Source organism: Rhinolophus sinicus, linkage group LG03 (genome assembly GCF_036562045.2).
Source record: "Rhinolophus sinicus isolate RSC01 linkage group LG03, ASM3656204v1, whole genome shotgun sequence".
In the NCBI taxonomy this organism is placed as follows: Eukaryota; Metazoa; Chordata; class Mammalia; order Chiroptera; family Rhinolophidae; genus Rhinolophus; species Rhinolophus sinicus.
The window spans coordinates 153,946,393-153,973,561 of NC_133753.1; the positions used below are offsets into that span (position 1 = coordinate 153,946,393).

At 41.6% G+C, this 27,169-nt stretch overlaps 1 protein-coding gene across 11 annotated transcripts in view; it reads left to right on the forward strand.

The window, feature by feature from the left end:
- ZNF366 (zinc finger protein 366) overlaps window positions 1-27,169 on the forward strand; it is a 297,857-nt gene that overhangs the window by 225,568 nt on the left and 45,120 nt on the right. For 8 of the 11 annotated variants that reach the window (XM_019728096.2, XM_074328843.1, XM_019728097.2 and 5 more), the window contains one exon: window positions 1,686-1,824. In XM_019728096.2, the coding sequence (XP_019583655.2) occupies window positions 1,797-1,824 (28 nt within the window). In that variant the 5' untranslated portion in view covers window positions 1,686-1,796. Of the gene's footprint in view, window positions 1-1,685; window positions 1,825-5,042; window positions 5,166-6,627; window positions 6,831-27,169 lie in introns of all 11 variants that reach the window. The other 3 variants (XM_074328848.1, XM_074328847.1, XM_074328850.1) reach the window with 3 other exon arrangements.

The following is a 27,169-nucleotide window of genomic DNA, read 5'->3' on the forward strand; positions in this document are numbered from 1 at the left end:
GAGCTGAACTCCTAGTCCATTATAGCCATGCCAGAGGTCACCAGTACATTCTCCTCTCAGGCATTCCATGTAGGAGAGGATAGGTGTGGGAACACTCTAAAGGTGACCCCCTTTGTTTGGTGTTGGTGTGGAAGCGGATGTAGCAGTTAGCAGCCTTGTTGAGTTTCGGGGTCAAACCGTGATTGCTACCAGCAAATATTACCACCTGGGTTTTGTGATTTGAAAAGTTAAGGTCAAAAATTGTAAATTAGCACCTACCCCAGTATTAATTATCTTTGGACTATAACAAATTACCCCAAAGCCTAGTGGCTTAAAAAAATAAAACCAAAATTTATTATCTCACAGTTTCTGTGAGTCAGGAATTCAGGAACAGCTTAGTGGGATGGTTTGGTTCACTGTCTCTCCTGCGGTTGCTGTCAGAATGTGGTCGGGCCTGCAGTTGTCTGAAGGCCTGACAGCTAGATGATTTATTGCCAAGATGGTGCACTCACAAGGCTGTTATAGAAGACCTTAGTTTCTCTCCAGGTGGCCCTTTCTACAGGTTACTTAAGTCTCCTCATGCCATGACAGCTAGTTTTCCCCAGAGCAAGCCATTGGAGAGGGTGCTCGAGGAGGAAACCTCAATGCCTTTTGTGACCTGGTCTCCTCAGCCACTCCCCATCACTTCTACTTTATTCTGCTTTTAGCAACAAATCACTAAGTCTAAGTGATTAGGTTTCAAGGGATGGGGAATTGGGCTCTGTCTCTCAAAGAGAAGAATATCAAAGAATTTAAAAGATGTAGACATATTTTAAAAACATCAAGCTTATGTTTCCTTTGCATGTAAAATTTATTTTTTTCTTATACAATCTTAAAACAAATCACATTTCACCTGGGTGCACTATATATTTTAAAAACAAGGCCACCAAGCCATGATCCTACCCACCTCAAATTAATAATAATTCTTTAATATCTTTTAAAAAGTCTTTTTTATTCTAATACTTTAAAATCAAGAAATTCCACATAAAAATCCAGATTTCTGTCTTATTTTTTAAACTAAGATGATCCAGTCACACGGCCTATGTCCTCACATGGTCACAAACCACTTTAAATGGGACACAGACTCTTCAGTTTGCCTTGCTCTCCACCATACCCTCTTGTATCACACATGGAACACGGATTTGTGTTACCTGCTTGGTCCACGTGTAAAGAGATGGAAAGGTGTGGCAATGTGGTTGAGGAAGAGAAAGGCCTGAGCCCCAATGTGAGTTGTATGTCGAAAGATCAGGAAATGAGACATGTCATGGGTTGCCCGAGAGTAGCAGCAACCTTGGATCTCACATACGTAGGGCTGTAGGATAACTGTAGAGATCTGGGCATCAGTCAGTATGGTCTTGGGCGATTTGATGGACGTTCCTGTGACAGAACTTGGCACTGGGAGGGGGAAGGGGGGCGGGGAGGGGTAGAGCCAGGAGCAGAACCAGCCATCTCTAGGGACCATGAATCAGCCAACATGGATCAAGGCTCCAGGCTATTTTCCTTGGACCCTGGAAGTCCTGGGTCTGGTAGAACCTAAGGAGGGAGGTGAGAGCCATGAACAATAAATCTATAGAACACTTAGCCAGGTTTATCAAGGAGGGGGACCACTCATCATATTTAATTTTATGTATGAAAATAAAGTTATTTCTTGTCCCTTTGTGCCACAGACACATATGATCTTAGGATGCTTGGAGAGAGCCTGTAAGTAGAAGAAAAGGCCACTCTGGAGGAAGGCTGTGAAAAGAGGAGCTCTACTGAACTATGAAATTGAATACTGGATGAGAACGCTTGCTCACCTCTGGACTGGTAATAAACCCACAGTTGCTTTTTAATACAACTACTGCCATTTCCCAACTTAAAAATGCTATTTGCTTGTATCAGATATTTGGAGCTCAGAATGCATTTTCCTGTAGAACCCACGTGTTCCTCAGTGATTAAGTCCACACCCCAGTTCTTAGAACTCATACTGGCCTTAACTAAATCATAACACTACCAATTCACCACATACAACAGACTTCTCTTGGGAAATTTCTGCCTGGGTTCTAACATGGAATGCTTAGAGTACATTGTCTTCAACCCTAGTAGTTCAAACACCAAATTCTACTCCATCTCTCAAACCCATTACTCCTGGGCCAGCTTTGAAGATGTCCCTATCTTTTCAGTAATAGCACTGGGTATGTGATAAGGTAAATGAACCCTGCTGGGTGAAAGTTAAGAAATTTAGGCGTAGGGATACACCTTTGGACAGTGACAGCAAGGCAAGCAGATCGGGAGGCCGGGCTGGGGCAAAGGCAGGTAGGTACTCAGATTTGGGGGATCTGGAAACTGGAGATGGGGCTGGGGGTGTGGGGGAAGGTGTTGCCATTCAAAAGTATGAATTTTCATAAGCCAGCTGTTTGTGTGCCAGGAACTGCCTGTCCTCATTCTCCACCAGACTCTTACGCTACACCGTATCAGCTAGCCCTCAGACTGTATCTTCCCATGACCTCTCTAGATACTGACATGTCCATAATCCCAGCATATTTAGAACAGTGTCTGGCACATGCTAAGTATATGAAAGATGTTAGCTATTCTTCTCCATATTCTTCTTTACTCCTAATACTGTGGAAAATAGGTGTTGTTATCCCCAGTTGTCAAATGAGGAAGCTAGATGCTTAAAAGAGACTTTCTTCAATAACTTGTTTAAATGAATCCTTCATGTCCACTTTTCATGCTAAAAAAAAAAAAGCCAAAAAGAAAGAAAGAAATGAATGTTCTCACATTTTGAGAGTTTAGACTTGGAGGATATTGGGGTTTGGCAAGACAAAGAGAATAAATCAAAGAAACAAAGGAAGTGTCAAAGCAGTTTCAGGCCTGAGGCTTGGCCCTCTCTTCTGCACATTAATATAATGAAACTCAGCCTGTCCGTGAGAAGCCCAGAGGAGGGAGAAGAGACCTGCTTTCCACAGAATCTGGAAGGGGGATGGAGAGCTGATGGATGTGGCTCAGAGCACCCCTGAGGAACTAGCATCTCCAGGTGGCAGCAGGAAGTGAGAACAGTGGCTCCCAACTCCTTCCAGAGCTCCCCAGGAACTCTGCCAGTATCTCCAAGGGCATCACCGTGTCCTCAAACAGAATCCATTTGAATTTTTAAAAATTCATGTATGCCATGCATCCCATGTAAGAGGAAATTGTTGCTGAAGGAAATCAAACAAAAAGGTTATGAATCACTGGAGTGGACAATCTTTCTGGAGAGAAGTGAGTCCTGCATTGGACTTTTAAAAAGATATCTGGCAGGAACAGGAATACTCCTGGCGGCCCATTAGAAATGGCCCTGAACTAGAAACAACCCAGATGTCCATCTTCAGTAGAGTGGATACATAAATTGTGGAATAGTCGCAGAATAAAATACTCTCCAGCAACAAGAGTGAATGAACCACAACTACATTCAACAGTAGAGGTGAATTTCGCAAATATAATACTGAGACAAAGAAACCCAAAACAAAAAGTACAGTCCTGTGCCATGTGTTATATAAATCCAAACCAGGTAATATGTGTTTAGGTCAGGTGTGGGATATAGGACCCTGTGATCCTGTAGGGGAAGTAGTAGCTAGAGGGTCACAGGTCTTCTTTTTGTTTCTTTCTGTTACTCAGATGTGTTCATTTTGTGAAAGTCCATTGATGTGTACACTTATTTTGTATACACTGTTCTGAACATATGCTGTATTTCAATCCACCATTCACTCTACCACTCTCCATGACCAGGGTTCAAGTTAGTCCTGGTTGAACAGATGGCCCTAGATTTCTGGGTAATCAGAAGCTGGAGGAGAACCAGTTAGCATGCTTCAGAAGTGGGAAGCCATTTTGAGTAGAGCTTATATTTCTTTGGTTCTAAGTCTTGGGTCACTGTTTTGGTTTCACTAAATTTTAACCTTGGTTTTTCTCTTGTCCCAGAGTGTTACAGCCTTCTCTCTCTACTCAAATGACCTCTAATAGGCAACGCACTGTGTAGCTCACCTGCTGGGACAGAGGCATGGCTATATTCCACTTCCACACATGCGTTTCCTCAGTTGTCTGCAGTACAAACATCCATTCCCTTCACTTTCAGTCAGAATCTGAATAAGCCATGAGATAGCTGGAGAGTAAGCTTCACCAGCTTGAGTGACCTGATGAGAAATCTCTCCTGGGAAACCTCATGGGAGGGACTTGTGCGTTTTGGCTCCAGACACCTAGTGGGTGATTTGACAAGTATTAGAGGATGACTTTTCATGTGATTGGCAGAGCAGGGAAAGAGGGAGAAGCCTGTTTACAGTGAGATGTACGGATGGAGCAGCTTGGCACAGGCAGCATCGAGAATCCCTTTTGACAAACTGTGGCTGACATTGTAAGACCCATGCTGCTTCACAGTAGTATTCTGAAAACAAGAGAAGTTGCCTTGCAGTGTTTCCAGAGGCGATGTCGCCAGATCCCGACCAGACGCCACTCCATGACATCAGCTGCACAATTCAGATGGCACATGTCCCTGTCCAGACTGTCTCTGGGCGGGTCAGCTGGCTGGGAGAAAACAACATGCCTCAACGTGACAGTCCCCACATTCTGCAGACTTAAAAGGGAAATCCTCTGGAATCTGACTGGGCTCCTGGGGCTCAGCCTGGCCTTGCCCTGAGGCTGCATGAGGAATAAAAACATGGAAAGGGCTGCATAGGTTGTCACTGATTCTCCAGGTGTGCAGAGACTTTTCAGGCCTGCCAGGATTTTGTCGCCTGAGTGTCTTTGTTCCTTCATAGCCCCTCATTGGCTCTGCTGGAGATGCCACAGAACCGAGGGCAGCCTTTCCCTCCTTCTCCTCCCTACCCTCCCCCCACTCCCACCTACTTCCTCTTTTTATGGTACATTTCAGCAGAATTTACCTGAATTGACCTGAATTTGCTTCACTACCCTCACCATTACTTAAAGTGTTACCCTAATGTTGCTACTCCTTTAAAAGAATCACTTTCTGTTCCTTCCCCACTGCATTCTCTCATGCTCTTCTCTTTCTTTCTTAGATTTTCATTTTCATCTTCCTTCCCATTTCTTCAATGGCAGGATATAGAGGAAGGCCAGCAGAGGGCAAAGAGCCCCAGAGCTGAACCAGGAGACAGAGGAGCACTTTGGTTTTTGCCGCTGAGGTGTGTGACTTTGGGCAAACAGTACAGACTCTTTCTTCTCTGGGCGTCAGTTTTGTCCTCTGTAGATGGGGTTGGGTCACCCATGCCAGAAACCCATGTGTTGTGTCAGTATTGGTGCCACTGGGAATGCGGAGAGTAAGACTGTGTCCTGGGTCTTGCAAACCTACCGAATCACAGTATCTTATGTTCTCTCTGATACACATATGAGAGATAGATGATGATAGATAGATAGATAGATAGATAGATAGATAGATAGATAGATAATAATTAATGGGGGAAGAAAACTGTTGGGATAAAAGAATAATCTTATAGACCATACGACTCATAAAAGTGTTACAGAGAGACTGAATCAGAATCGCTCTTTCCCTGACATTACTTTAATTACCTTGCGATTAGGTGTAACCCTCCACCACCAGCCCCTTCCCCCTTTCTTAACCATTGAATGAAATAGGAACTACCTTAAAACTGCTTTGTCTTTTGCTGCCACAAAGGCCCACACAACTGCTGGTTCCTGTTCGTGGTGAAAGTGGTCTTAACCCAATGAATGAAAGGCACAAGACACACAACACAAACCAGAGAATTTTAAGCCAAGCTTATTCCTAAGGACCTAACCCTAAATGGAACTCATGCCTGCCCGTTGAACTCCCAGGCACCCCTAACTTGGTGAAGGATTTTCCCTGCATTTTCTCTCTCCTTATATTCAGCCTCCTCATCCCTTTTTAAAAACTGTGGCCGACTGATCTGTGACTTTTGATGCTTAACAGTCTTTTGTCATTCCAAGAAGCATTAGGGATGTAAAAGATAGGACAATGTATACAACACTTCTGAGAAAACTATGTTCAGCAGCAGTGTAGTAAGTTGCTTTTTAAATTTTTTTTATTCTCTGCAAAGAGGGAAGCTTGGTTTGGTCCATGGCATAAAGCTCAGTGACTAGTGCATAAATGTGCTCTTTGATCCTGGAAGAAATCTAAGGATGTAAAGTCAAGCTGAAGAATTGTAGCAGTGCTGGTGTTTCAAAAGGCCTAGAAAGAGCCAACCGTGCTGGCTGACTGGCTGTCTTCCACTCTTACAGGCTGTAGGTTTGCCTCAGTTAGCACAACAGACCAGATTTTCCTTTGCTCAGTCGATACGACTGATTTGTTCCCTTTTGGCTGTGTCAGTTCTGCAAACCAGATACTAGAGACTGCAAGCTCAGGAGAGCCTGTCTTTCTGGAACAGCATTTGTTTGGACAGGACAGGCCAGTAAGGCTTTTCATCTCGTTAAAGCTCCCAGGGCAGAGAGCATTTTTGAGGAATTCCTTTTTTCAAAGTTTTTTTTTTTTTTTTTTTTTTTTTTGCCCCTTCCAACATTTTGTTTAAGAGAAAATGAGATGTCTATCTTCTGTTTCCTTATTTTTTTTCAGGAAAGCAAAGGGTTGTTGACTTCCTCTCTCTCCCCTCCCTTCCTTCCTTCTTCCCGAAGGTACTCATCTGAGAAAAAAAGAGAACGAAGTATTGTTCCTGTTCTCTTTCTTAAGTCATCTGAAACACTGTCCCTGCGAGTTCCTTAAGTTCCCTGCAATCTGTACACAAGAGAAGGAGGGAGAGAGAGAGAGGGAGACAGACAGAGAGCAAGGGATCAGGTAAAGCAGTGGGGCTGCTGCAGCCATTCAGACTCAGGAGCTGGTAAGTTACCCATGCAATTGTTTCTACTTCCATTTCAATGTCCCTGGGATAGATACTGCCCTGGGCATCTTCAACAGAAAGTGCCTAACTGGGTATAATCCTTAATCAAAGGGTATGACTGATGGAGGACCCAGAATTTAAGCTTATACTTTTTTTTTTTTTTTTTTAAAGAGAATACTGATGATTTTGCAGAGCTGAGGCTGGCAGAACTGGAAATAGAATTGTATTGGGGTTAAGGAGGATATTGTGTTAAATCTGAATGTCATAGATAACAGCCGGCTTAACCAGGAGCCACTAAAGTAAGTGTGTGATGTGTCTCATTGGCGAATTCAGCTCTTCCTCAGTGCTGTCTTGGGAACCTTATCAGGGTGTCCACTAAGAATTGCGTTTTGCTCCGCAGCTTTGGTTACCTGTTGTCGAGATTAAGGTGCCCTTCTCTTGCTCTTTTCTTTCCACTCAGTACCCCTCAAGAGGAAATGTTAATTTATAACTGTTATTCTGCATCACTGAGGTAGGAGGGGGAAAAGAAGGGAATGTCACTTGGAATTGTACTGTGTGTGTGCGTGCGTGCGTGTGTGTGTGTGTGTGTGTGTGTGTGTTGGGGTTGCTTATGTGTTCACGCGCCACATGTGGGTTGAGTATAAATTTATAATCCACTGTCAATGGAAGATGTCATCTACACACAAAATAAGGCAAAGATTTGGGGGCATATGGCTTTAGTTTTGGAAGACAACACACAATTGGAATAGGAGGATTGAGATTGATTGCTTGTGTCAGTAGGAATAAAAAACTAAGCTATAGATATGATTGAAAATATTCACCCAGAGCCAGGTTTCACAAGCACCAAATAGGACACAGTAAACTAGTCAAGCTTATACACACAACTTGTGTTTTAAAGTTTAATTGCTTCAGTTAAATTTGTCAGAAAGGATACTGTTACCAAGAACTCATCATGGAAAGCCACGAGGAAGCCAAGATCACACTGTCAAAAATAGGCCAGAGAGGTCCCTCGGAAAGACTGTGTATATTTATTTGCTAATATTAATCATTTAATTCAAAGAGGTATCTAATGGGTGAAAGACAAAGACCATACAGTTTTTTTAAATATTCATTTCTATGAAATTTACTGATTGAAGTCACCTGGGATGTGAAGAGTGTAACAAAAATAGCCTCTCATTTATAGATTAATTCGGCCAGTCTATGCATTAACCACAATCAAGTAATTAATCTATATTCAAAACCAAGCCATCATCTTAAAAGAGTGAGAAAATATTATAGAACTGGACTATTATGTAGGTTTTGTCCCATTAGTCAGACTTCTTTTTTCTTCTCCTGTTTTCAAGAGACTTTCCTTAGGAGCACTAGAAAATGAGCAATGTAAAAGAGACGTGATTAGCGTTTTACTGCTTGAGGATGCAAAATCATTCTGATAAGAGTTGAAAGTGCTTTCCAGCTCCCCAGCCACATATACCCTAGTCACCCCATTTCATAAATCTTCAGGTCAAAGTTAGGAGGAACTGATCGAATTGGGTATTTTGCATCTTTTATCAGCAATTGTGACCCTAGTAAAAACTCAGAGCTGCGATCTTGATTTGCTTCTTTCAGTTTCATTTTTCCTTGATAATGTATTTAATTTTGTGCTCAATTAAAACAACATCACAGAATGCTTTCTCATTTGGATTATTGGATAAAAATATAGATGCAACACAATATTAAAAGAAACCCAAAAACCACCAACAGCAGAGTCACACTGACTAAAGATGAGTAAGGCAAAAGATGGGTATGCCAACGGCACACAAAGCAGCCCCACTTCTGATGTGAGTCTTCACTATTGCCCGAGATTAAGGAGCTCGGGATATGTTCTTTCCTTTAAAAGAAAAGATATCTATTCAATATTTCCATTGAAGTTGTTAAGTCATTGCCTTGAGAATATTTGATGGGAGAAAACAATTTCAGCTACCTAAAGAAAAAAGCCATTGACTGGTTTAGTCTGGTTGGTACCAATCTGTCTTCACTCAATTCCGAGGAGTGAGCTGGCATTTATGGAAACTTCGAGCGTGTGATTCTTCTCTGGGGTCATCAGAGGCTCTTTTGTGGTATCATTAGGGGAACTCCAGCTTGGAATGATCCAGAATTTGACACACAGAGATTTTTATTAATTAATTTGTGCCAAAACTGTACATATCTTGTAACTAAGTTACACATTTGTGTTATAAATGTTATGTTAGGACGTGTCCTATAGGTCTGTGTGCTGGGATATGACTCTAATTAGAGGAAGAAGGGCATCAAAAGTGCAGGCTTTGTTGTTATACAATTTTGAGTTTGAATTCCAGTTTTGTCACTTACTGACTGTGGACCTTAGGCCAGGTAATTAATCTCTCTAAGCCTCAGTTTCCCCAAATGTAAAATTACATCAACGTAATAGAGTTGTGCAAGGATCAAATAAGATTATTTATGTTGTGCAGTTAACACAATGCATAGCAAATAGTAGGAGTTCATCAATGTCAGTTGTAATTTTTAAGAGTCATATATTAATACTTAAGGGTATTGTATTTTTTGATTATAGAGAATAGAATACCTCGCCTATAATTTGTGTCATTATTTTTTATCAATACTATACCAAGGGTGTATCAGAACAAAAACTTTTCCTTATAGCTTTAGAGTTGGGCACACATTGAGTGAAGCTAGCCTGAACCCCAAGTTCTTATCAAATAAAGGAAGGCAGAAATTAATGTTTTGATGTTCATCTCTGCTAATGGCAGAAATGCCAGATTTAGCCTCATTAAAATGCCATTTATGTTTAATAGAGTTCCATGCAGGGAAAAGTTTACCTTGGGATAAAAGTTTTCAACTTAGATGAATGTTGGAAGAGACTGCAAGTATATTGTAGATGTTTCATTCTCCCTCTAACCCACTTCCCCAAGCTCTTGAGCTCTGTGTCATTGGTGACCTTTTCCCTGGCCATGAAGGGCTAGGAACACTTTTGTTGGAGACCATCATGGCAGTTCCATGACTCAGCCAGAGAGTAAAGGACTTTAAGTGACATGTTCTACCCCCATTGCATGTGGAGATCCCTCTCAAACATTTTAGTAGCGAGCTACTTACCTTCACATGGATAAACAGAAACCATTTCACCAGTGTGTGTGTGTGTGTGTGTGTGTGTGTGTGTGTGTGTGTGCATGTGTCTGGGGGTGTTGATCAACTGCTATTTTTCTCTCACTCTAAACTTTAAAATATACATGCTGGTTAATTTGTCAAATAATAATGATACTTGAACTTAAGTCATAAACTTCCCTCTTCACTTTCGAAAAGCAAAACGCACAACTGCAACAACATCCAAAAATCACCACCAGTAACCTAAACCTGGGAGGTTTTTTGGTTAGAATAAGAGGCTCTGATATGATAGAGATTTGTTTGGAGAACTTAACCTTCTTCAGAGAGTAAACTAAAGCTGGGTTGTTCTACACTTATGTGCAAAAAATATCTTCTATCTGGCATGGTGCAGGGTGACAAGGACCAGACTGGGAGTCAGAACTTATGTTCTGCTCTGGTCCAACCTCTGCCACCCCTTACAGGTGTCAATTGACAGGTTTCTTTACTTGTTTGGACCTCAGTGTCCTCGTCTACAAAATGATGAAGTTGGACCAAATCAGTGATTCTCATGTAGTGTGTGTGTGTGTGTGTGTGTGTGTGTGTGTGTGTGTGTCAGAGTGTCAGACCTTGTTTATGCTCATCCTCTCCCCTGCCCACTGCACTAAATGATCTATAAGATTCTGACGTGGGCATCCTGTGATTCTCTAAAATGGGTAGCTGTCATTTTGTTCCGTCTTCCTTAGAATTGCACTGACATTAAATTAAAAAAATGTATGTTTTAAGAACCAAGTTTTTAAGTGGAGTTCCTATTCAGCACTAGATGTTCTCTCTGGAAATTAGTTTTGAATATATCAGTTATTACTCTGGAAGTCATTACTACTATGGAATAAGGAATATGCTAGCCAATCAAGCAATCTGATGAGACTGATCAATGTTCTATAACCATATGTAAATCATGAAAATAACAATTACTTAGCTCTATAAATGTTATAATTCTGTATGAATAGCACTTTTTGATTTATGCGTTTCTATATTGTATCTTATAGTGAGCATGCATTCTTTAATCAAGGAAAATATAGCTACTAAATTTTTTTATTTTAATTATTTTAAGATATGGTAATGTCAGTCTTATAACTTTCTTATGGCTTTGTTTTGTTTTTACCTTTTTACAATGTGTGCTGTGCTGAGCCTATTTTAGAAGTTAGACCCTAGTTCCTAAGTTAATGGTGACATGGAAGGGCAAAAGATTGATATGGTGTTTGAAAAACTAGCACTCACAGTCATGTTAAAGCTGCTTTAATTATAAGAAAAATCTGTAACTTATAGAAAAAAAAGTTTTGATTTCCATGATTTCATTTCTACCTAAATCACTCGATATTTTTCCTTATATGTTTATGTGGCTAATTGAGTAGAGCAGCAGTGGATACAGGTCTCCATCTGACAGGAACAGAGAGGCAACGAATATTTCGATGTGCACTCTCAGAGGCAGCTAGCCAAATATCAAACACATCTAGATGAAACCATGACATTTAGATGAAAGAATATGTCTTCATCAGAAGTCATGTGTAACATAGAATCTCACTAGAGAGTAAGAATCATGAGGACTTCATTTGTTCACTGCTCTATGCCCAGAGCCTAGAATAGCACGTGGCATATGGTAGATGCACAATAAATATTTGTGGAATAGATGACTTAATAAATCAGTGGGCTATAGAGTGAAATATGCTATCTTTATATAAAGCCACATGAAGCGGTTAAAAAGTAAAAATGTTAGTCAAACTTTTCTGGGGTCTGCACAATACCAAACTGCCAGCTTGACATATTTATCCCCCGTCTGAATTGACTGGAATTAGGACTGGTCACCATTATGTGCATGGGACTGCTGCACGTGCATGAATGTGTCGTCTTGGCTAGGACCCCCTCCACTTGCTCATGGAGATAAACATTTATCAGATACACAGAAAAGTCTGTTGGTTGCATTTTATTTTTCATTTGTTTTCTGGGCAGATGTTGGGTTAGCCAATTGTTTTTGGCGAGAGAGAGAATGGTCATTTGTTTTTCCTTGACTAAAAGAGCTGTGAGCCAGGATTCAGCCTTGTAGGAAATGCTCAGTGCACCCTGGATTTTTATAGGCAGGGCTGTAAATCCAAGTTAAAGGGATGCCACTTGGGCTGAGTTTACACAAACACGAAGGGGTGAATTCAGGGAGGGAAATGTGATATCCTTGTGGAGCACAATACCCTTTCCTTTATATAATTAGGCCATGGAGTCAGCCAAAATGAACAAATACTGGATTGAGGCAGTTTTGCTCTTATTTGGCAAATTTAAAGTGGTAAATATAAATATAGATACAATAACAACATTGGGGTCTAAGGTTTCTGTTATTTGTGGTAGAAACGGAAAAATCTCTCTCTATGCACATTGAAAAGGCCTCTCTTTTTCGTGCCAAGGACCAGGGCACACAAAGGCAATTCTGACCCATTCTCCTTATTTCCTTTGCTCTGTTATGGCCCCTCTTTGACCTCATTCTAGGACGGCCACTGATATTGAGTACAAGGATGAGATAAGCACAAGAGCGCCAGCACCACCGATGGCAACATTATGGAGCCGTCATTGCCAAGTTTCGGGCCAGCTAAGAACGTCACAAACATTATTTCACTTAATTCTCCCCTTCTAACAAGTAGGTGCTTTATTACCCCCATGTTAGAGAGGAAGAAAGGCAACCACCTTGTTTAACAGATGAGCTAGAAGTAAGTGAATTGCTCCAAGTCACCAAATTGCTGTTGCCTTTTTCCAGGTTTCTCATTGAGAAGTAAGTGTCCTCTGTAACTAATAATTTTTTTTAAAAAAATTAAGTATCCCTTAAGGCAATGCTCCTCAAATGTAGTCCAAGAACCAACTGCCTGGCATTACCTGGGAGTTTGTTAGAATCTCAGGCCCCACCCTTTACCTCCTGAGTCAGAATCAGCAGGTAACACAATCTCCACGTGATTTGTTGCACATTCGGTTTTGAGAACCAGTGCCTTAGGGTTCTGACCTGCTGTGTACACAGACTGACTTTGGAATGTAGGTCCCTGTTCCAAGGAGTTACAAGGTTAACTTTGACCTTGTCTAAGACCATGTAACTCCCCCTTGGACAGTGGTCTTACTGGCCAAGTCTCGGGTCTATCCTGGTCGGAGCAAGAGTAGGCGTGATTTGTGTGGTCTCACCCAACCAGTGACCCATCCCGACGGATCCTGGTATGTCAGACAGGAATGGTCTGCGATAGCGTTTTTCAAGTGTGTTCTGAACACCAAACGTCAGAATCACCTGGGGCAGATTCCTTGGCCTTTTCCCAGATTTTATACACCTGGGAAGGAGCCCAAGGCTCTGCTAATTCCACAGACTGAGGGTAAGAAAGGCCCAGCAGGGACAGTGACAGGTATTTTGGGGACATCACCCCAAAAAGATGTTCAACTTTTTCAGCACTTTAAAAAAATATTTAAAACTAACAGAGAGCACCTCAGAGTGCTTCCAGGAAGAAGAGGTACTCTACCAGCTTCTTCTTTGAATGCTGGAGAATGGGGACAAGAAACCCTGCTACCTGCCTTGCATCTTTCTCTGGGAGAAGGGAGGGGGCTTGAGGTCTCCAGCATCACCGCCAAGGAGCAGATGCCAGAGCATACACTTCACTCTCCCCAGTTAGAAAACTCTGTGGAAAGAATCCTTAGAGTTTCCTTTGCATTGGGGACTCACCGTTCTCTTTTGGAACAGAAATCAAGAGGGGGCTATTGTTGGAGGGGTGGGGAAAGGAAGCAAGGCCGGAAGAGAGTGAGGGAGAGGACCGGAATAGCCTCTGGTTTGCTTCAGCCTGGATAAACCAGGGCCTCTGCCTGGATGGAGATGGTGGCGTCCCCTTCTTAGTGCAGGCCCTCTGGCCTTCCTCCACGGGAAGTGCAGGGAGAGGAAAGCTCCACATTTTCAGTGCTGTTTTATGAACATCCACCACAATACGCCACCACTTTGTTTCTTGCTGTTTCTCTAGTTCAGGCAGTTTTCTTCCCCACAGGATAGTGGAGCTTCTTCCCCTAACCCCACTCCTATAGACTTTTTTAGTTAAAAAAAAAATCTACAAAGAGAGGTCTTCTAGCATTATCCTAAAAAATGCATATATTTAACACTTTTAAGGTGCTAAGGAGCACTATACTTAATCCATCAAGATGGGGTTTCTGAACTATAGAACTTGAACTCTCAGCGTGAGGGACATGGAAAAAGGTCTACACTGTTACTCCAAGGTATATCCAGAATCCTGCCTCTTACCGGATCTTTTTTGGGAGCTGGGCAAGGAGGAACTGTTTTGAGCATCAACTTTCTTGACCCTCAGGAGATATCCAGTAGTGCAGCAAGCACGTCGGCATCTCCTGTCTCCTCCCTCATCACCCACAGCCCTCCTGAACCCCAGTCACATGCCTTCTCAACTGCCTGTCTCTGGCTCCATTAAGGTCCCCAGGGATGGAGAGTCTTAGCTCCTGGTTGCTGCCTGGGCCCCAGGTTGGAATGGAGATGTTGGGGAAGGAGTGGAGAGCCCAGTGTTCGGAAAAGAAGGTGCAGCCCAATACTACGTCGTTTTGCAGAAGGCAATCCCATTTGGTGTCTTCACAACCCTTAAGTGCTCAGACATCCGTGCTCCTTCTGAGCCTCCTTGGAGAGGAATTTCAGCATCACATGTTTAATTCTTGCAGTTGGGAAGGCCACTGAACCATGAGCAAATCCTATCCCAGAAGGATGAGGATAAAGTGCCAAATTTATTTGCTCTTCAACCATTACGGATTTCTGTGGAGGGGGAGTTGTTTTACTTAATAAAATGGTATCTCTTCTGTACATGGCACATTTGCCTTACATATGTAAACACACACCACACCACACACACATACACAGACATACAGACACACACACACACACACACACACACACACACACACACACACACACACACACAGCAGTCTAAAATCATTGGCTCTTATGGAAGGAAACCATGGATTAACACTAAGTTGTTTATTTGACTTGAGAATGTAGCATCTGATTCTCAGTTTCCCGTATTCCAAAAGATTTACTCTCCTAATTATATTTTTCTTAACAATGTTAAAAAGAGTTTGAATTTTGTTAACTAATAGTAGTGGGGTAGAACGTGAGAGGAGATGTGTTTTTGCACACAATTCATGAAGTGCTTCGTTTGCTCACTGTGTGTCATTTTGAGAATGTAATACAGGATGGAAGGCTAAACTTGGATTCAGAGAGTAGAGGTTTGAGTGTGCTTAGGCCACATAAAAAGATGGCAAAACAGTGAACGCAAATGCATATGGAAATTTACTATAATAAAAATAGCATTGCATATCAGATGGGAAAGTCGGATTATATAATTAATGATGTTGGGACAGTTCAATAGCTGCTTGGCCTTTTGTACCTGATCAAAGATAACTATTGAGAGAGAGGACAGACAGAGAGAGGAATTTTGAGTCCTCACCAGCTCTGTGATCATGGGCAGTTGGCTTCGCCTCTATTTCCTCCCCTGTAAAATGCAGGAGTTAGATGGTTGATCTCTAAGGATACTTCTGATTTTAAGTTGTGTGTTCTGAGAATTTAGTTAAGGACGATCATCTCATACCTGTGTGCTTTATACTTGTCCTTTCCTTGCCAGCATGTCATCAACTGCCACATACACAGCTAGGCTTTGTTCTTTCTCACTCAGCTGCCTCTCACTTTATTGGGTTCCCCATCCTCTTGGCAACATGTAAAATATGGATGGGAACCGCGGTGAGAAGACAGCCCAGAAAGCCAGGCGTGGGGGAGTGGCAAGACAGTACAGAGGAGAGGTTACAGCCCGCGTTCTAAGGACAGCTGCTTGAGAGCAAGTCCCAACCCTCTTGCCTGCCAGGGATGTGACCACAGGTAGTTGCAATTTCTTCATCTGCATGACAGGTATGAAATAGCGCCCACCCTCTTAAGGTCTGTTGTGAGGATTGAGTGATAATTCATGTCATTGCTTAGCACAATCCCTACCTCATAGTAATAGTCAATAAATGTTAGCCCTTTTAATTATTAATCTGAACTCCTTCTGCTCATGGGCCCTGGAGCTTTCCTGGAGGGTGGGAGTGGGGTAAGAGGCATATGCGTAAGCAAGCGGTAGACTCTCATTAACACTAGGAACTGGGAGTCCTGGGGTGAAGAAATGGGTTTGTTTTTTTTTAATCCAACAACTCAAAGAGACAGACTGGAGTGATTTCTGCTGCCCTCAAGCCAATATCATTGAGGGAAACTTCCAAGATTCCATCCCCTGGAGGCAATTAGATCCTGAAAATGTGATGAATGTAGGCTGTGAAATTGCAAGATTGTGACATTATGCAGGCGGGTGAGCCAGTTAAGTTAAACAGCAAGTTTCAATTTGCATGATAAATGTGCCTTAAACTACATTTGAATCAAGCTATCATTAAATATTAATATGAGGGCCATTGTATAACCTTCTCTCCATGGTAGCCATTCAATAAATATGAATTGCAGCTTCAAACCAAAAATCTTCTATCACCGTGATGTGTGCATGTCCATTTTCCCAATTTCAGCCTCAGTGCAGTACAGCAAGGAATGTGTATGTGCACCAGGCACCTGTGGGTTCCCGTAACTTCAAGCATCTCAGCCATAGTTAGCAGCCCTCCCCCAAATATATATATATTTAATAGTTCTTAAGTGAATCGCATTCCCCTGTGTGTGTAAGATGGTAGTGAACTCCTTTTGTGTGCACTTCCTGCCTTACACACTGTGAAATCAGGTTCTAGATTCCAAAAGTCAGAGTTTAGTTTCGTGGGTTGCCCTGCCTACGAATTCTTTCATGTGTGTCTGTTCTCCCGAACTACATGGGAACAATATTTGTCAGGGACTGTGTTTTTTAACCATTTTTGTACTGTCTAGGACAAGAGCCCTCCAAATTCTTGCTGGTCTCACATGAATTGTCTCTGAGAGCCTCTGGAAAAAAGCTCTTATTATCCCTACTTTAGAGATGAGGAAACAGGCTCAGAGAAGATAAACAGCTCTGTGAGTGTCCGAGAGGCAGAGTTATGGCAAGGAGTCAAGGAATCTGCATTTAGTTGTCAAGTGCCCAGTGTTTACATGCTGACTATAGTGTTTTGAAAGTATATGTACCTCTGCTTTTCCGATCTGATTATAATGTAGTAATTAATAAAATGTAAATTAATTTAAAGATGTTACTGAACTCAAAATAGCTTTTGGCTATTTTGTATTTTTTTCTAACTTACTGGTGACTTGCAAAATGGGTTTATTTTTAAAATTTATGAAGGGAGTCGTCATGCTGAGAAGCCTGGGAATCACGGCAGTAGACCAAAGCCAGCGTTCACTGATAAACTGATGGGAGGTGCTTTGAATAATCTAGGTCTTCTGGCAGCAATGAGCTTTTCCATTCTTAAACTGCTTCCTATAGTAAGTTTGTATATTTGAGAGAAGTCTAGAAAGCGTCTGGAAGTATTCATCATTAATTTCTTCCTTTATCTAACAACTATCTCCCAAAAAACTTCTGGTTGCTTCCTTTATTACCTGTGTGAACTTGGGCAATTTGCCCTAGATTCCTCATTGGTAAAATGGGGAAAAGAGTAGTACCTACCTCATAGGATGCTGTGACAGTCACAGGAGTTAGTGCATGTGATGTCTCTAAGACATTCGTGTCGCACAGGAAACACTCAGCAAATATTGTTGGTGTTGTGTTACGCAGCACTTGCCACTATTTTTGACACATAGTCAGGACTTGATAGACATTCTTGGGATCAATTAGTGAATAAATGCAAATGTGAAATAGGAATAAGGGGCAATTCTAAATATGTAATTCCTCACCTATATTTCCTTAGTCACAGGCAGACAGAGCAGCTGCCTTTATGCAGATGCTCCATTTGGGAGGATTTGCTTCAGTGAACTCAAGCTAGAGAGACTGTGATGCTTCTGTATCTTCTGGTCCAGCAGACTTTACAGGTCTATCAACTTTATTAGTTAGATTCATCAAGACATCCATTTAAGGTATTAGGCAGAGAGAGTTTGGGCTTGGAACCGATGTCAAGTACAGGCTTTAATCCTCATTAAAAACTCTAAGAGGAAACAAGACCAGTAGAGCATTAGGTAGGAGGAAAGAAGCCATGCTTTCTTGCCACAAACCAACATGCTGAGGACCACAGTTATAAGAGGGTCAAAGGAAGTTAGAATGACCTTTCATGGCAGGCTTAATGTTTACCTGGCTTAAAATTTCACTTCCAGAACATCCCCCAGACAGTTTGTTAGCTTTCTTACATGAAAAACCTTTGAGCTTGATAGAAACTCTTTTTTTTCCTTCAGTGCTTGCAAAGTGTGGTGTTGAAGGTAGTAGAAAAGAACCTGTTGCTAGACTTTAAAAAATGGGCTGCACTGAGTTTCACTGCTGCCTGACATAGTTGTTTTTACAACGATCTCGGGCAGCAGGGTCAATGAAGAGACAATCAGCTTCTCAGAATCGGCTGCTAGTTTCTAAGACCAACCAGTAATAATTGTAGCAGCTGTTGCTCTTTGGCTGTGCCCTGTGGGTGAGGCTCCGTGCTGATGCTACAGACACTAAAGTGAATAAGATACAGTTTAAGACCTCCAGAAGTTTCCAGTAAATTAGTGGTTATACTGAATGGAAATGAATGCTTCCGTTGTCACCTCCATCTATTGGCCCTGTTCCTGCACACTGGGGTCACAGGAAACAAATCCAGTCCATCTAAGTGTTAGCTCTTTGAAGTATTTAAACAAGCTATCAATGCCCCAAGCCTCCAACACACCTCCTTCATAACATGCCAGGTGCCTCCAGCCATCTCAATAAGATACGGTTTCACGTCTCCTCACCAGTGGGTTGCATGCCTCTGCCTACTCTCCAGTTTGTCCCTGTCCATATGTTTGACCCAGAATGCTCCCTATCCCCAGCCCAATGGTTTGGCCAGCGTACAATATAACTGGGCTCTCTGAGGCCATTTTCAGGGTTATAGCCATTACTGGTATTCTTCCTCCAAAGGTCCAGATGAAGGGGCCTGGAATGGAAAACAAGGAGCTTGGAATGAGAATTATTGATTTGCCTTATTATTTTTCTATCTCCTCTTTCCTCTTTATAGCCATGAGACTATCTTCTACCCTGGTTGTTAGGAAGCCCAAATACTATTATACATACTATTTGTTGAGTGCCTTTTTTCTTTTTTTCTTTTTGGAATCAGGGGCTTTATATTTCTTATTTTATGAAATTTCATAATACCTTGTAAGGTGGGTTATTATTTTTTATTGCCGTTTTTAATTTTTAATTTGTGATTTTTTATTATTAGCTTCAGGTGTACAAAACAACTAATCATTAGACATTTACAAACCTCACAAAGTGATAACCCCAACAAGTCTATTACTCATCTGACACCATACATAGCTATTACAATACTATTGACTATATTCCCTATGCTGTGACTATATATGTGTGTGTGTGTATATATATATATAAAATTATAGTTGACATGCAATATTATTTTATATTAATTTCAGGTGTACAGTGCAGTAGTTAGGCTTTTATATAATCTATGAAGTGATCTCCCTTACAAGTCTAGTACCCACCTGATACCGTACATAGTTTTTACAACATTATTGACTCTATTCCCCATACTGTATTTCACATCCCTGTGACTATTTTGTGACTGCCATAGTGTACTTCCTAATCCCTTCACCTTTCTCACCTATCCCCCAACCCTCCCATCTAGCAACCATCAGCTTGTTCTCTGTGTCTATGAGTCTATTTCTGTTTTGTTTGTTCATTTATTCTGTTCTTTAGATTCCACATGTAAATGAGACCATATGGTATTTGTCTTTCTCAGTCTGACTTATTTCACTTAGCATAATATCCTCTAGGTCCATTCATGTTGTTGCAAATGGTAAGAGTTCATTCTTTTTTATGGGAGAGTAATACTCCATTGTATAACTACACCACAATTGCTTTTTTGTTTTATTTATTTATTTTGTTCTTTAGATTCCACATATAAACAAAATCACATTGCATCTGTCTTTCTCTATCTGACATACTCCATTCAGCACAATACCCTCCAGGTCCATCCATGCTGCTGCAGATGGGGAAAACCCATGGCTGAGCAATATTCCATTGTACATATGTACTACCTCCTCTTTATCTATTCATCTATTGACAGACACCTAGCCTGCCTCCACACATTGGCCATTGTAAACGATGCTGCAATGAACATATGGATGGACATGTCCCCTCGAAGCAGAGTTTTGGGTCTCTTTGGATAAATACCCAGAAGTGGGATTACTGGGTCCTTCTTTGTCTCTTGTTATAGCTTTTGTTTTAAAGTCTGTTTTGTCTGATATAAGTATGGCTACCTCATCTTTTTTTGTTTTTGTTTTTGTTTCCATTTTCATGAAATATCTTTTCCCATCACTTTAGTTTCAGCCTGTGTGTACCTTTCAGTCTGAAGTGAGTCTCTTGTAGGCAGCATATATAGGGGTCTTTTTGCTTATCCATTCAGCCACCCTATCTTTTGATTGGAACATTTAATCCCTTTACGAGGTCTGACACTTAAGTTCGCAAACTTGTTGAAATGATATTTCTAACCTTTTTTGATATCAGAGGGATTATTTATTATGAATTTGTATCAACTGGGCAAACAGTTAACCAAGTTTACTATTTGGAATTTGACCTTTTTCACTCAGCTGAAGAGGCTGAGTGAAAAAGTTAGACGACTGAACTTTTCATCAACAATTCATGGCTCTTGCATCACAGTGTACCAGCTCACACCACACCATCTGTGAGGGAGTTTTTAGCCAGTAAATAAAAATGTATTGGACCACCTCCCCCCCACACACTCACCTGATCTGGCCCCCAACAACTTCTTTCTTTACCTGAAGATAAAGGAAGTATTGAAACGAAGACATTTTGATGACATTCAGGACATCAAGGGTAATATGACAACAGTTCTGATGGCTATTCCAGAAAAAGAGTTCCAAAATTTCTTTGAAGGGTGGACTAGGTGCTGGGGTTAGTTCATATCTTCCCAAGGGGAGTACTTCGAAGGTGACTGTAGTGGTATTCAGCAATGAGGTATGTAGCACTTTTTCTAGGATGAGTTCCTGAACTTAGTTGTCAGATCTCATACTTTGAAAATAGTTGTTGATAGATATGTAGTTATTGCCATTTTATTATTCATATTTTTTATCTTCTTTGTTTTCTTTTTTTTCTTAAAGAAGTCCCTCTAATGTTTTTTGTAATGCTGGTTTGGTGGTGATGAACTCCTTTAGCTTTTTCTTGTCTGAGAAGCTCTATATCTGTCCTTTGATTCTAAATGATAGCTTTGCTAGGTAATCTTGGTTGTAGGTCCTTGCTTTTCATCACTTTGAATATTTTGTACAAATCCCTCCTGGCCTGCAAAGTTTCTGTTGAGAAATTAGCTGATAGTTTTATGGGAGCCCCGTTGTAAGTAACTAACTGTTTTTCTCTTAATGCTTTTAAGAGCCTCTCTTTGTCGTTAGCCTTTGGCATTTTAATTATAACGTGTCTTGGTGTGGGCCTCTTTGAGTTCATCTTATTTGGGACTCAGTGTGCTTCTTGGGCTTGAATATATATTTCCTTCATCAGGTTAGAGAAGTTTTCCATCATTAGTTCTTCCAATAGGTTTTCAATTCCTTACTTTCTCTCTTCTCCTTCTGGTACCCCTATAATGGGAATGTTGGTATGCTTGATGTTTTCCCAGAGTCCCCTTAAACTCTCCTCATTTGGGGGGATTTATTTTTCTTTTTGCTGTTCTGATTGGGTGTTTTCTGCTACCACATTTTCTGCTTCCACATCACTGATTCAATCCTCTGCTTCATCTAATCGACTGTTGATTCCCTCTAATGTATTCTTCATTTTAGTATTGTATTCTTTATTTCTGACTGGTTCTTTTTTATGTTTTCTATCTTCATGTTTATGTTTCCTATCTCTTTGTTGAAGTTCTCCCTGTGATCATTGAGCATCTTAATAATGTGTTTGGAACTCTGCATCTGGTAGATTGCTTATCTCCATTTTGTTTAGTTCTTTTTCTGGAGCTTTGTTCTGTTCTTTATTTGGGAAATGTTTTTTTGTCTCCCCACTTTGGCTTCCTCCCTGTGTTTGTTTCAATGTGTTAGGTAGGGCTGCTATGTCTCCTGGTGTTAGTAAAGTGTCCTTATGGAGTAGGTGTCCTGTGGGACCCAGTGGTGCAGTCTCCCTTATCACCAGAGCCAGGTGGTCCAGATGTGTCCCTTGTATGGGATGTGTGTGCCCTCCTGTTGTGGTTGAGCCTTGGTTTCTGTTTGCACAGCATGGAAGTGATTGGCCCTCAGATTGGTTGTGAGGACTGGCTGTGACTACAGTGGAGGAGCTGTGGTACAAGGGCTGACCCTAGAGAGCAGGGTTTGCTTTAGCTGGGTTCTGGTGCCTGCCCAGTCTGCCCTTTGGGTGTGTCATCCTTGGAGGCAGCTGGGTGACGCTCCAACTTGGTTCAAAGTTAGCCACCAGGTGTGCAGCCCTGAGGCCTCCTGGGAGGGACCCTGCTGCAATTCCTCCCTATATGTCCCTGGCACCTTTCGAGCCACTGCCTCAGTGCTGGAGCTCAGAATGAGCGAGTCTGTCGGTAAGTCCGTGCATGTTTCCTTTAAGAGGAGTGCTGGAGACTCCAGATGTCTTCCATGTCACTCAGCCACAATCGCCACTGGTTTTCACAATCAGAAGTTATGAAGACGTCTTTCCCTGACACTAGAACCCTGGGCTGGGGAGTCTGGTATGGGGCTGGGACCCCTTGTTCTTCCAGGGGACTCCTCCACAGCCAAGACTTTTAATGGTCACTAGTGGTTATGAGATAAACCCATTCCATGTCTCTGCCCCTCCTACTCATCTCAAGGTGGCTTCTTCTGTATGTTCATAGTTGTGTGGCTTTGGCTCATCTAGACTTCAAGTGATTTTCAGTGATGGTCATTCTGTAGTTTAATTTTAATTGATGTGGTCGTGAGAGAAAATGAGTGCAGCATTTACCTACTCCGCCATCTTGACTGGAACTATTTTTATTGCCATTTTCCATATGAGGACATCGAAGCTCAGAGATTAAGTAACCTGTCACATTTGAAGTGATTTCAAAGGTCTCATTTCAAAGGCTCTGTCTCATTTATATTTCATTCCTCTTTCCTTCCCTTCTTCTCAAAATTTTTAACAGTTTGGAGACACACAGCTCTAATGACTGCCTTCTAAGTTGATCGATTAGGATTTACCCTTTGAGTAATTTTAGGTAGGAACTTTATCCCTCCAAAGTAAATTAAATACCCTAAAAAGGTGTTAGGTTGATGGTCTAATTGAATGAGTTGTTAAGTGATTGATTCTAAGGATTTACCCAAAGCTGCAGCAGTGGCCCCGTTGGCTTTCCCTCCCAGACTTACAAAGCAACAGCCTGGATCAGGTGGAAGAAGGGCAAGGTCTCTTAAGTTGCCAGTGAGGTAAACGCTAAAAGCTTGAGGTCTGACCATCTTCATTCTCCCTGAAACAAAAGCTGGTATTAAGGAGAACAAGGCCTTGCCTCCCTCCGGGACAGATAACCTGCTAAAGGAGAGTCGGAACGGGATCCCCAGGAGATATCTGTTCCCCAATCCTAGTTCTGTGATAGCAGCACAATGCTGTGGGGTGGAATAATCTCTGTGGTTAGAACTCTTCAGAATTCATTGGCTTTATTTTCTGGCTGATTACTTTAATAAGCCCCTTAGTTCCTTTCTCTTTTGTAAATTTCAAAAGCAGTTTCTCTTCCCATCATGCGAATTCCCAACTCTACTCCACTTAGGAGTCTCTCATTTTTTTTAAAGGGTATTAGGGAATACTTTAAAAAGTCTTAAAATAAAGTCCATTTTCATTTTTCTTTCATTGAAAAAACTGTCTGAAGAGTAACATAGCTCAGGGCTGATAAGGAAGGGCTGGGACCACAAAGCAGAGAAATTTGGTGAAGGAGGAAAGAACTGACATTGATTTAGCACTTGCTACGGTCCATGCATATACCTATTAGGTGTCTCATTTTAATTTTTCTCTAGATCCATGAAGCAGTGTATTCACCAGGATAGGCTAGGTTATGCTTTAATAACAACCTCCAAATTGCCACAGTTTCAAAAATTAAAAAAGAAAAAAAAGGAAACAAGGATTTACATCTCTCTTCCATTGCATATTCATTACATGGATTAACTTGCAGCTTTGACCTAGGTCATCTTAACTTTAGGCCCCAGGGTGACAGAACAGCTATTATTGGAAATGTTTCAGGTTGCTATGGCAGAGCAAAAGAAAATTATGTGGAATCATGGACTGTTTCTCAAAGATTCCACAAGGAAATGACACATATCACTTGTGCTCACATTCTCTTGGCCAAAGCAAATCTCATGGCCATATCTACATATAAAGGGAATACAGAAATGCAATCCAACCATGTTCCCAGAAGGAGAGCTAGAAACATTTGATGAATAAAGTGTTATAATGGCTGAGAAAATTGATGCTGAGGAAAGTTAGTAGGTGGTGGAGCTGGAATTCAAAGCCAGGTTTTCCAACTTCATCTTCTGAGCTCTTCACTCTCCTACAGTGGATGCATCCTACACGCATGTTACATACATGATGCTGTACCTTCTCTCCAAATGCTGTGCTGGACTAAAGTGTCCTTGAGGTTAAATGAGGTACATGCATATGCACCTGGGTGTGGACAGGTAAAGCCAACACCGAAGTTATTATGGCTCAGCCTTTATTTTATTTTACCCACTTCTATTCTCTTTAAAAGTCTTCAACAGATTTAGTGTAAAATCATTATGTAATAAAAAGTTCCATCTTTGAACACATGCTGTATTTTTCTTTTTAATCATAGGTCTCAAGTGCAATAGGTTTCCTTGCTTATTGCTTTTCTTTGCTAAATAATGAGAAAAGGGCTACTATGCCCTTAGTTTAGTGAGACTGCTGCCTGGTGGATGTTCAAGGACCAGGGGAAAGGATGGTCCAAGTTCCCTCCATTACTTTCAAGACAGTCTCCAGGAAAAAAGGAAAAATAAATTTTCTTGCTCAAAGGAACAATAAAATAACAAGAATGATTCCATCATCCCTTAGAAAACTAATCCCAATATTTCATCTCCCTAGAGCCGAGAGAAAATGTTGTTAATGTCAGTTCTTCTCAGACTTTTCTAATCTAAGTACCACTAATGCGAAAGAAAAAATGGACAAGAAATCCTAAGTGATCTGCCACAGGTGAAATTTCAGACTTTAACTTGTCCTGGTTTTTTGCATTCTGCTTCATAACATATCCATATTTGTTTACATTTAAATGTTTTAAATTACTCACAACTAATTAAAATTGATAGGCCATGAAGACACACCAACTTATTCTATGGTTTTCACCACCCTTGCGAACTTGACCTCAAGCCTGCCCCATCCATCAACAATTATATGCTTATCACCTGAAAGTGGGTCCCAGAAGGACAGGGATAAGGGTTCCTGTCAGGTTGGGGGTATTGTAGGTTCCCCTGTACGGATAGAATACCCCAGAAGCTGAGAGAGGATAAAGGCAAGGAAGAGGTGGAGGAAGCGGGGTAGAGGAGAAAGGAGAAGAGGAACGGGAAATGCTATCCGGAGACAGCAGGGAGCCAGTACAGCCAACAGAACAAGTCACAATATGGCCTAAAAAAGCACAGGGCAAGAACTCGGAACTAATTTACTGATGAAGACAGCTATTAAAGGAACACATTTTTTATTGATTATATTCTCCATTAAAAAAGACAAGGTACTTGTCTGAAGCACAGCTAGCTCAAGCCTTAGGCAAGTGTTTAACCTTCAGGGCGTCCCAGACATCAAGCATGAACTCAAGTGCTGCTCAGCCTAATGGAGTATGAAGTTGGCAAAACTCTTTGAAAGCAGAGAGTGCAATTTAAGTATTATGTACTATTAAATAAAATGCCTGTTTAGGAAGGGACCTCTCCATTATCGTTATGGATGCCTTAACTAGTAGCCAACACCTGGTAGAGCTGATTGTTGAAAACTTTTTTACAGAAGAGACCAGGCGTTGATCACTTAAAATAGAAAATAAAAGAACAAAGAAACAAGTCCAGGCAGTAACAAATGGCATGCACCATTAAGGCATGGCTTGGTTCAGAGAGAGATTCCTGAGCTAAAGAAGGCCTCATTTACTGGAATGGAAAAATATAGGGCCAGGAAATTGCTCAGAGGTCTCCTGTCTTTTCCTGTGCCCATACAGATGCACTGCGTGTTGCTTCTGTTTGGGTTCAAAATCTCAGCTTTAGAAATAGCCTGAGGTGTGTCCTTGGAAAGGCAGAGGGTGGTGTGGTATATTTGTGTGTGGTGGGGGTGGAAGGAGGATGTTGGGAGGAGCCATTTAGATGCTCTCTGGAACCAAACTGCTTCCTTGGGCCTCACAGTTATTAGAGCTGAGCTGGGAGACTGAGTAGCTGATCAGAGCTTACGGAGCCTCCAAGTCTCCTGAACTAGCTCTGAAGTGGAGCCAAGTCTGCACCCCTGAAAACACAGGCCAGTTCTGCATGTTCACACTAGATGGCTGGTTTCATGCCCAACTATGTTTCAGGTGCATAAGCTGAGCCTTAGTCTTTCCTTTAACTTCAAGAAATGTTTATGGAGCAACCATTTCCCAGCAGACAGTGTTGTAGGCCCTGGGGGAGAAAAGTCAAACATCCCTGTACTCATGGAGCTTGCATTCTAGCAGAGGGAAATGGACAATGAATAAAATAAGTTATATAATATGTTAGAAGATATGGAGGAAAGGGAAGCAGGGAAGGAGAGAGAATAGGAGTTGCTGGGTGGGAGGCAGGATGAGAGTGGCCTGATTGAAAGGGTGATATTGAGCAAAAACTTGAAGGGAGCAAAAGAGAGAGCCATGGAGAGTTAGGAGGCTATTAGGAGATGCTTTTCTATCTATTTCGGAATAAAAGCCAAAATTCTGAGAAGAAGGTTGTTGTGACTTGGACCAGCAGGATAGGGGCAGTGGAGGTCGTGAGAAATGGTTGGATTCTGGATAGACAATGAAAGCAGACTGCATACAGTTTGCTAATCCATATCCTGAGGTACTCAGGTGCTCTGTCCAGGAGTATGTTAGTGAGACGTGAAGGAATGGTGATGAGGCTGTTCCCTCTCCACTCAAGAGCAGTGAAGGAGGAAGAGACA